At 43.1% G+C, this 11,394-nt stretch overlaps 2 protein-coding genes across 9 annotated transcripts in view; both read left to right on the top strand.

Moving 5' to 3' along the window:
• The first annotated feature begins 473 nt into the window (after window positions 1–473).
• Window positions 474–5,050, top strand: PRXL2C (peroxiredoxin like 2C). Its single transcript, XM_082075222.1, has 6 exons — window positions 474–762; window positions 1,229–1,297; window positions 2,785–2,838; window positions 3,256–3,361; window positions 3,604–3,735; window positions 4,370–5,050. Exons 1-6 carry the CDS (start codon window positions 580–582, stop codon window positions 4,495–4,497), a joined length of 672 nt encoding a protein of 223 aa, XP_081931348.1. The 5' UTR covers window positions 474–579; the 3' UTR covers window positions 4,498–5,050.
• A 2,535-nt stretch (window positions 5,051–7,585) lies between these two features.
• Window positions 7,586–11,394, top strand: part of CDC14B (cell division cycle 14B) — a 57,108-nt gene continuing 53,299 nt past the window's right edge. For all 8 annotated transcript variants that reach the window (XM_082074923.1, XM_082074928.1, XM_082074927.1 and 5 more), the window contains exon 1: window positions 7,586–7,920. In XM_082074923.1, coding sequence (XP_081931049.1) covers window positions 7,716–7,920 — 205 coding nt within the window. In that variant the 5' untranslated portion in view covers window positions 7,586–7,715. The remainder of the gene's footprint in view (window positions 7,921–11,394) is intronic.

Raw genomic sequence — 11,394 nt, 5'->3', positions numbered from 1 at the left:
ACACTCACAGGAGCACTTGGACTGCTCAGCACCCTCTGCTATTCACCTGATGAAATCCCATGAAGTTCTGCTTTTACTTCAATAAAGAACGCGGGTCTGTTTTTTTCTGATACAGCAGCTCGACTTTTCCTCGAAAACAAGAGGTTTTCTAGCTGCTCGCAATCCTCTGACATGCTGTAGCATCCCGCAAAGCAAACCCTGACCTTGAGACGGTGTTATAATGTCACTGCTCCTGTTAGCGCTCGGTTTCTAAGGGGTTCCGTTTGATTTTGTTAGGCTTTCCAGGCACAAACTCCACCCCGGCTGCCACCGACGCGCAGCGATTTTGGCTGCGGATTCCTGTGTCTCTCGATCCGAAGCCCCTGAACTCCCCAACTCCCCGCCAAGCGGGAGGTGCAGCGCACCCCTGTGCTGCCCACCCGGCGTCCCGTCCAGGAACGGGAAGGAGCCGCTGCCCTGCCGCCCAGCCCCGGCAATTCCCCGCGGCCACACAGCCCCCGGGCTCCCCTCTGCGGCCCCGCCTTTCCCTTCCTCCCCCTCCGCGGCCGGGCAGGCCTGGCAGAGGCGCCGGAGCGGGCCATGGCCGGGCCGCCGGCGTCGCCCGTCACGCAGCAGGTCGGCAGAACGCGGGGCTGCGGGCAGCAGCCGGAGGCGGCGGAGCTGCGGGAGGCCGCCCGCTGCCGGGTGGTGGACGCGGACGGGAGGAGCATCCCCTTCGAGGCCCTGTACGGGGAGCAAAAAGCGATCGTGGTGTTCGTGCGGGTGAGAAGGGAGCGGCTGCCGGGGACGGGGGTGTTTCGCCGGCCTAGAGCGCGAACAGGCGCCTTGTGGGGCTGTGAGAGGGGAGTTTACACGAAGGGGGCTGGAGCAGAGGGAAAAGAAAACGTAAAAGCAGATCAGTTCTGCTTCTGAGACCTCCCGTTCTTTGGTAAAATGATACAGTATTTATCTGAAAGGAAGTAATTCTTCAACCACGTCTTTAAGGAAACAAGTATTGTGTTCCCTGATTTCCCTGCTGGCAAGCCAGCTCTCACATTCTTAAAATATCCTGAGGTAAAACTATTAGCAAAGCCCCAAGCCCAGTATCCGTGTTCAGGCCTGGATTAAACCAGAATCCTAATCCAAATTTGGTGACCTCCAAAATGATTTGTGCCTGAAGTCAGAATCTGGTGCATCATTGCTATGCAATTACATCTGTTTCTGACACGTCTAACTGGCTATGTTGCAGAATTTTTTGTGTTACGCCTGTAAGGAGTACGTAGACGACCTGGCAAAAGTCCCCAAGGCATTTTTACAAGTGAGTACTCTGCCCTTAATATGTACATGGGGCTGCTGTAGTGGAGGAGATTTGTTACGTCCTGCTGCAGGCTTGCATTAGGCTTAAACCTTCTAGGAATCAAAAAAAAAAACGCTGAGAAGAAAGTTAGTGCTTTCATTGTTTGCTACAATAGCCATAATGTATCTGCCTAGGAGGTCCAGAATAGGATTTATTGTGCTCCATTCTCTGTTGCAGCACCATTATTTCTCCCTGCCCTGTTATCTTGGTGCTGTTTTTCTGCTGTGTTCTGAACAACAAGACAACATTGAACAGGCATTTCTTTTGGTATTAGCAGTGCCCTGAGTAGCTGTATTCTGGTCACTAACTACTGCTATTTCCATTATGTGGCATGGCTGAATGATGGTTGTGCACGGAACAAAACCAGAAAATTAATCTGAATTAAAAATAGTGTAATTTTCTATGGTTATTTGTAAGATGCATCAGTGGTGTGACCTGTTCTCCAGGCAGCTGTACGAACAGGAGTGACATAGTGACAGAAAGGAGAAATGGAGTGGGCAGAGATTACTGTGGATAGGTATTTGTTGGGTGGCAGGAGATACCAGAAAAAGACAATGATTCCCTGCTAAATGTGGAATGTCAATTTGTTTCTTCTAGGCTGCTAGTTGAGATTTTATTGTATTTTATTCCCAACAGCAGCGTAGCTGATGACAGAGGCTCAGCTCCTTGGTGACAATAAGCCTTAGATAGACTAGGAAGTTGTGGATGAGAAGGGACAATTTCTTTGGCAGCTCCTGTTCTCAGGACAGATTTTTCTAAACTGCTCGATCAGTGTTATTCAGAATGACATTTTGTTAATTTGGCTGCTCAAATATATACAGAGAATCAAAACCATCCATACTTTTCTTAGTGTGAGTATTCTGGTTATAGAAGGACTTCTTTTCATAACAAGCAAAATTATTCCATATGGGAAAGGCAAATATTATACCCTAATATTAAGATGACCTTATATTTTATTAACTGTTTTACTGGCATCTAAATGAACTTAAGTTTTGGCCTCTATGTTAGACTCAGGCCTAATGTTGCACCTGCAAAAGACAGCAGCAAATGCAGATGCAAGTTATATTAATGAGCACCAGTATATGTAAATCACAGATATACTTGTATGTGTACCAGTATTTGCATGCTGCTTGTTTGGATGGAGCTGCAACTGAGTGGAAGTATTGAATTTCCAAAATCACAGCAGGTTGTAATCAATTAGAACAACGAAATTATTTATGCTACAGAAACCTGTAACCTAAAAGTTATCTTTAGAAATAATTTTTCACTTAATAAATTGATGTAGCTGACAAAGGTGCAGAATTCAGATACGTAGGTGATGTTAAGTTCAACTAATTTTACCTCAGTGCACTGTGATTGTTAACTCAGGACACCAGATTTTGCTAATGCTTTGCAGCCGTGCAGAAGCAGTGCGTTCTTCTTTACAGTTTCAATACGTTCTGTTCTAGGAAGCAAATGTGAGGCTTATAGTTATTGGACAGTCATCTTATCACCACATCAAGGTAAATAAAGTACTTCTTAAATTCATTGTATCCTGTATTGTGTCTTAAGGGTCTGCATTGAGGGATTTCACTCTGAGTGAAAAGATGATCATTTTCAACAGCAGAAAAAGAATACAGTATTCTTTTTCATGAAGCAATTTTAATAGTGGTACACATGAATAAAGCAAACAACTAAAACTTACAAAATCGCTGGGACTTGCTAAGGAAACATCTTTTCTTGATTTCAATGGAAGCTTTGTTTTAGTAGAAGCTTTGGGGCTAAAAATTTTTGGCCTTTGACTTAACATGACAAATCCACAGGTTTCAAAATTGGGGGGGTGGGGGGGTGCCACTATTTTTTCCACTGTCAGTAGATCCTAATTAATTACTGTCTCAACCTTTAAAATATCACCTTTTTTTTGTACTCATATTTTGCAGCCCTTTTGCAGTTTAACTGGGTATACACATGAAATGTATGTAGATCCACAAAGGGAAATTTATAAAACACTTGGCATGAAAAGAGGTGAAGGTAATAGCGCATCAGGTAAGAATAATTTTCTCACATTGTTTGGACTTAGAGCAAAAGAAGAATGCTCAGATAAAACAGTATAATCATAATGTAAATTGGAAGGGAGGTGCCCACTAGATTATCTCTTTTAAGCTATATTTTGTCGTAACACTCGTAATCAGGAAACTCTAAACCATTCATAGCAGCTGTTTGATTTTGTTGTTCACCTTACATACTTTTGTATTTCTAGATAACAAATATTTTGCCATTCTGTGTAGTGCGGAGCCCTCATGTGAAATCAAACATGTTTGTGGGAAGCTTTAAGAGTATGTGGAGAGCGATGACTGGCCCAGTTTTTGATTTTCAAGGAGACCCTGCTCAGCAGGGAGGAGCTTTGATTTTAGGCCCAGGTGAGCTTCTTTGTTTTGCGCTAAAGTTATGGTCTTTTTCTGTAGCTGCTAGCTTTAATGCCACCATCTCAGCTGCTGTCCCTGTGGATCCCAAGGAGGCAGTCTTGTCTTGAACTCCGATTTTGCCCGCTGAAGGAAGCTGTGAAAGTGTCATTGTGTAGTCCCATCTCCCACAGAGGTGGCACAAAGCTGATCACCATCCTGCAGAAATCAATAGGAGTGGCAATGGAACAGCTGCCTCAAAGTTTGCAGGGTTTGTGTTTCTTTTGACATAATGGTGCTCACCTAGTTTCTGCTTTCACATTTGATTCTGGGCATTTAATGTGGTTTTAGTAGAGGAATAATGCATGAAGTGGGGGCTGCAACATGACAAAGTAATCTCATCAAATCATTAGGAAACATGCTGCAGCAGATTTAATTCAATTAGATGGCTCAATTTTCCTTGCTTCTATAACTTAATTTAAAAAAATCTAAGTCATTGTATAAGATATAGTATATTGTGCAATCTATAGAGCTAATACACATTTCTACAGGAACTAGTAGGAAATCAGAATGCTTCTTTGATTCACTTATGTCTTTGGATAAATAAATACTTTATTCAACCATTTACATGTTTATTCTCATTCCGTTCCAGGTAATGAAGTTCATTTTTTGCACCTGGATAAAAACAGGCTGGATCATGTTCCCATTAACACAGTTTTGCAGCTGGCAGGAGTTAAAACAGTAAATTTCACAAACAAACCCCAGATTATTGACATATGACACTGGCACAGTATATATTTTTTTTATTCGTATTCTGTAATACAAGAACAATTCTCCAGCGAGTTCCCACCAGCATTGGTACTGTTGTGTCTTTATGGGACATCTGAAACCTCTTCTCAAAAATCAGAGCACAGAATAAAACTGCCTGGCACTGAAGATGGGCACTAAAGTGCTATTTCCATTGCGTATAACAAAAACTAAAATACAACTGAGGCTTATTGCAAAAAATCCTGTATTTTATTGCTTCCTCATCAAACAATCTTGCTAAAATATTTTAAAAGTCTGTGTTCAAGATGCACTAAACTAAAAAATCTGGTTTTGCTCAGGAAGATCTTGGGATTCTTGCCTTCAGATCACACTGGCTTTCAATCCAATACTTCTCAGCAATGTTTTAAAGCTTACAGCACCATGTGACAATCTTCTATTAAAATATACCTTGAAAAATCACAGTTTTGAACACTGGGATTTACGCTTATGCCTGCTTTTGCATCTAGCACTAGCAGACATTATGAAATACATTTTACAGTTTTAAATAAATATTTTAAATATGTCATCCGTTGCCTGCAATTCTTTTGCATTGTATGAAAAGGTGGGTCTGTAAGACTAGGGAGGCGTGTGTCTTAAAAATATTTCTGATAATGTCAGTTTTGGAGTAGCTATAAACAATTACTTGTTTTTGGATGAAGATTTGCAATAGAATATTTTCCCTTGTATGTGTGTAATTCAAAAGCAAGAGGTCTCTGAAAAAATGTCCTTAGTTGTTTCTGTCCTAGACAACTGAGCTAAGGACAACAGCATTTTGGTTGCAGTTCTGTCAGAATTAATATTATCCATTTTTCTATAAATGTTTATGTTCAGAATATATTGCTTTCATTAAAGCAGATGTGTTCTCTTTCATCCATAAGCCACTTCTTTTTAGCAATTTAAAAATAAGATTGTCTGAGGTTTATGGAGAAGCATATCCTCCACTGCAGTGTCTCGTCTTTAGCCTTCATTGTAAAATGCTACTATTCATATCTCACCTGCAAATTTTTCTCCCCTTTTAAGCCTCAACACTAGTACAATCATAAAACAGTATTCTGAAGTTTGTCCCTGTATCCATTAAGGTCACTGGCAGGCCCAGAGCAAGCTCCAGACAGCTCTACACCATTAAGAGCATGTGAAATTAAATACAGTGTTCCTTCGTGAAAAATAAAAGACTTTAAGAAACATAATGATACTGAGCAACATAATTCCATTAAAGGTACTATGCCTTAGCACCTTATTCATTACATACACTTTTGATACGGTGTGTTCAGAAGGTGGATATTATTAATGTAAAAACGCTGTGTTCAGTTCCCTGCTTTGACTAAACACCACTTGGCTCGGGACTAAAAGTCACGTGCAGACTCTGAACCCCTGTGATTTCGGGACAGGTCAGAGGCTTTCTCAGAACTTGGCATAACAGACTAGGACCAGTGTCTGGGGCTTACAGGGCAGTAAAGTCTGCATTTTGTGGCCACTACCACACATTAATAAAAAAGGGGTTGTTGCCTCCTTCCAGGGCTCCCCCAGCTCAACAATATTCTTGAGCATGTTGGAAACTCCAGAACGGAGCCACCTTTATGTTACTTAAGCCACAGCAGAAAGCGAGCTAGAAAACTTGTCTTCTGTTTATTAAGCAATAACGAGAAACACAGAAAGAATATTTTAAAATAATTATTCAGTTTATTTGTAGTGCTTCCACTCTGCTTCATTCCCTCAGTCACCACTCCCAAAGACACTGACTCTAGTTCCACTTTTGTTTTGCAATCATTTCACTTTCATTTTCGTGGAGCTTTTGATATCGAAGGAAATGTTTGGCTTGCCATTTTTCTACTTGTTTTCCTTGCAGTGGAATTAAAATCATACACAATTGGAATAGTTCTATTGCTGCATTTTAAATATATAACCACAGCTAAAAGAACTATGGACTCTCAAAAGGGACTGGAATGAATTAAACTGTAGTTTGACAGTTCAGTTGGTTGAAGTCATCCACATTCATCATTGCAACACTGACAAGAACCATACCACGGCCTTTGTGTTATCCCAGCAAAATCACTTATCCAGAAAGATTCGTGAAGTGCCGAGAAACAAAAAGAGGGAATGAGACAGAGGATTCATTAGAAGATCTAGCCTAATTAGACCATCGGTCCTGCATTTTGCATCTGGCCACAGCTTCACCGAGTCTGCTAGTGCTCTGCGAGACGATTCCCACATGCGTAACAAATTGGAACAAGGATGGCCACATTCATCCACAGGAGAAATGGTTTTTAGAGTGTCAGCAGAATTTTAGGTCTCTGGTGTTATTTAGAAAATGTATTTTTAAGAAGTTACACAGTGGAAGGTGGAAACCACTGCAGGATGAACATTGACCTCATACTGGGCAGGCGGTACAACACGTCAGCAAGGGCTGTTATGAGAGGCGGGGAGGGAGCACTTTTCAGAAGTTGTTTTAACTACTAGCTTGATTTATTTCAACACCCACTTACAATAATGGTGTATTTTGAAGCATCACTGTGTCTGAGAAGTGGACTCAAGCCCAGCTATTTTAACTTTCCAAATAAACCCAGTTAATGTTCAGACCAGACAAAAATGGCATGTACTGGACTGGTTTGTGTTGGCCTCACACAACGTCATACCCCCTCCGAACCCTCTATCGGTACGTGTCACGACAGACACCTGAAGACTGACGTCTCAAGACACGCAGCTGAAAACGCGCATTTCTTTACGCCGAGCGGACCGATCCTGCAGCCGGAGCCCTGGCACCCCGGGGCCGCGCTGGGTCCCGCCGGCGCCACCACCGTCCCGCTCTCCGGGAGCAGCGCGGCGCCACGTCAGCAGCGCCCGCCGCGGCGGGAGAGCCGCGTCGAGGCGCCGAGGGCCCCGCCGGCCGCCAACAGCCCCTGGGCGGCAGCGACCGCCTCGGCCCACCTGTTACAGAGGCCCCTATGACATCACCGTCCGCACCGCTCCGCGCTGGTGACGCCACACTGCGCTGACCCAATCAGAGGAGGCGGGGGGGTGTCGGGAGGTGGCCGGCAGCTGCCGCCGGCTGGGGGCGGGGGGGCCGTAGGTGCGCGGGGCGGTGGGAGGGGCCGGTGTCCGGGGAGACGCGTCAGCCGCCGCCGTCGTCGCAGGGTCCCTCCCCTCCAGCGGCCCGAGCCCCGCGGGGAGCGGCGCCGGGCGGCGCGGCGGGGATGAGGCGGCCGCCTCGCACCCACCGTAGCGGCGCGGCCGCCCTCGCCATGAAGCGGAAGAGCTGGGCCGAGGCTCGGCGCCGCGCAGCCCCTGCGCCCCCGGCGCTGAAGAGAACTCGGGGCACGGTGTCGCGGGCGGCGGGGGTCGAGGCGGAGCGGCAGCAGCCGCCCCCCGCCGGGCCGGAGATCTGCCTGAGGATCGCTGGTGAGGGGGGCGTGCCGGGGGGACGGGGGCGGGCAGGCGGGACAGTTGAGGCGCGAGTCGGGGCCGGGACGGGGCGGAGGCCGCTGGGGTGTCGTGTCCCGTCCCGTCCCGTCCCCACCCGCCCCGCCGCCCCCGGGGTGGGGGGCGCGGCCGCCGGGCGGGAAAACGTCCCCCCAGCGCTCGGTCGCCGTTGTCCCCGGCGGGACCCCCGAGCGCTCGGCCGGCGCGGCAGCCGCTGCCATCTGTGCGATGGGGTCATTTCTTTCGACTCTGGCGTTTCACACGGCGAAGTATTCTTTGAAAATGCGTCGCTAGTGTAGCCATTCTTCCAGAAGAATAAGTGTCGTAGGTTTTCAATAACTCTGGCTGTACCGAGCGATTACCTAGTGCTGCCTTTTTCTGCTTGTAAGAAAGGGAAAATACATTTGAACCAGTAAGACATGTTTCGGGGCGGGGGGGGGAGAAAACATACTTCTCTCTATATTGGGGATATATATCTTTCTGGTAACGTTGTTCATGCTGCCTAATGGGAAAAATAATGTACATGCTTTGCACTTCTTCTTGACACTCGAATGCCAACAGCTTCTGAAGGCAGGTTTACTCAGTGTCCTCCATCCTTTTCGTGGCCCTGTGATTTGAGCCATGCTTTGTTTTGGCACAGGAGCCTGCCTCTGTGGAGAACCATGTTGGATCACATAGTTTTGGATTTAGGTTTGAGTTCCCCCAGCTGTAAAACATGCATGAGTGTAGTTTGCCTGAAAGAAAAAGCAAACAAACAAACCCCATCAAACAAAACAAGCACACAAAACAAAACCAAAACAAACAAACAAAAAATTAACAAAAGAAAAACTAAAAAAAAAAACACCCAACAACAACAAAGAAAGAAACAAACAAAAAACCCAAAACTTTTAATGCCTGGTGACAGAATCTGAGAGTGGTAGCATTTACAAGTTCTCTTAAAAAAAACCCAAACTAAACATAAACTCACCACGTCTCTTTGAAGGACATGGGAAATTGCCTGTCGACAGAGAAAGCAAAAATATGAAGAGCAAATGGTGAAAAAAGGCACTAGTCTTACCTGTGCCAAGAAATGGGGTTCCTTAAGTTAACTAGTATGTCTCCTAGATAACCATATGTTTCGAAGACTGTAAGATTTGTTCTGAAAATTTGGCATACTAATGTAGGAAGAGTGTAAACTCCCAAAGCATACCAAACTCCTCTTTTTAAAAGTGCTTTAGTACTGTCAGGGAATAAAATTCTAAACAGTCCAGCCTAAAATACCACATTTTAGGCCTATTCTATGCAGTGAGACATAATGGTGTACTTGTATGCAGAACTTTCATGCTACGATAACTCCATACATGTATTTTTTATGACTGCAACCATGTATATAGAAAACGATGATGGTATAGTTTTAAGGTTAAACCCCTCATTTGGCAGGTGATGGCTTTTTGATATCAGAGTAGTTTCACTACGTAGAATACTGTGCGGCCTTGTACAGCTTAGATGTCCAGCAAACGGGACTGTCTAACCATTCTCACACAGCAGTTGCTTGTATCTGATGATACACTTGTGGCAGCAATAGACCCCATAAATTACTGTATTTTCTCCTCCAAAGAAACGTTCACCTGGTTAAATAATAGAGTAGGGCACCTAGGCTTTGACCTGTGTTTTTCCAGTGAGATTTCACCATACAGAGCAGTACACAGTATAACAAACTCAATTAAAATGCATTAGGTTATTATATTTGATATTTCATTTTGTCTTCTTACTGTGCACAGTGGCTGCTGTTTACAAGCTTCTCCTAATGGAACAGTTATAGTCTAATTTTTATTACCCTGGTATGTCATACATATTTTCTAAAACCTTAAAAGATTAAGCCCGCAGGCTTATTTTTTTAATTCAGCTATTTGGAAAGTTATTTCAAGTTTTGAGCTGTCAGTTCTGCCTTCTGATAATGCAGTTCTGAGAAACTAATTAATAGTTCTGGAGTGCAGATGAATAAAAGCATAAGGCCTTGTTCTTGCAAATGGACATACTGGTAAATATTTTAGCCTCTGTAAAGGCTGGGGAGATCTGCATTAGCTTATCTGCTTACAGAAACAGTGCCAACCTCGTTAAGAACATTGCAGGCTACCCTCATGTTCATCTTTGCAAAAAGACAAAGGCAGAAATGAAACTCGAATAGCTGTAAAGATTTATGGATCTTTTATTGTGTGATGATACACTCATAAACAGCAAATTTTGTAGTCCATTATTTGCGTGGATTTTATACTCAAAATACTTACAGTAATTATTGTATTGACGTATTTCTTAATGAATTATGTCCATCAGCTGTATGTCAATAATTCTTAACCAGGATCATCTCAGTATTTTTGTTTACTATTAAGGCTAATTCAGGAAAGCTATTCTTGTGAAAAATTGTGTATTTTCATCTGTTAAACTGCGTGGAAAGCCTTACCATTTTCTTTTTGTCAACTAATGCGTGAGGCTTGCTGGTATGAATTCAATTTGCTGGAACTGAATGCATTTTTTCTGTTTATTAGAAGCATATTCCCATATCCTTCTGATCTCCAAAAGAAGTAATTTATCTGATCTAAAGAAAATGTAACAGTTCTGTATGAGATGCTTGAAAGCTGTTGATTTCCTTTCCTTGGCTGCTTTTCTTTGTCATTCCTCTGATTTTATACATACCATTTTAAAGAAGGTGTGGAATTATAAGGCATAAACCTCAGGCAAAAGGTGTGTGTTTCTCTCTTACCTCTTTTCAGTAGTTAATTCTAAAATGAAGTAACTACAATAACTATACATGGAATTCAGTTTTAAGTGATATAACAGCATGGGGCATTTCTTGGCATTTGTTCTCGAGCTGAATGTATGTCCAGTTTGTTAGTTACAGTAAGGAACTAACATCTTAAAGGATGCTCTGAGCTATACTGTATATGCCTTTTTTTTTTAATAATCATTTTACTTAGCCTGTCACTTGGAGTTTTTATGAAATACCAATAGTTTTAACATGTTCATTGACAGGTGGGTTGTTTTTTTTGGTTTTGAGGATTTTTTTTTTAAAGTTGTCATTTGTTTTTCCAGTATTGCTGACTTGTCATTATAGACTTTGTGTATTATGTAGATAATTTTTTTTTTCTTAATGCTAAGGACACTCCTACCAAGTATCATTAAACTTTTCAACATTATGACTATCAACACTTCCAATTAGTTTTCGTTATATTAACCATCTCAGTACAAAAGTTGTATTTACTCTTTTATCAATATGACCTCACTTACTGTGAGTCTTTCTCAAAGTTAAGATTTTAAATATGAGTTTAAGGTTTTTAGTGTCCAAGCCAGCACTGGAAGTGCATCAACGTATGTAAAGTAGCCTTGTATATCGACAAGAGCAGCAGAGTACAAGGACTCTGTTTGAGTGAAGTAACACAGTGTTGTTCAGTTGTGACATGGCCGTGAAAATATTTT

This window comes from Streptopelia decaocto (assembly GCF_964273445.1).
Source record: "Streptopelia decaocto genome assembly, chromosome: Z".
NCBI lineage: Eukaryota > Metazoa > Chordata > Aves > Columbiformes > Columbidae > Streptopelia > Streptopelia decaocto.
This window is presented reverse-complemented; position numbering and strand designations above follow the sequence as displayed.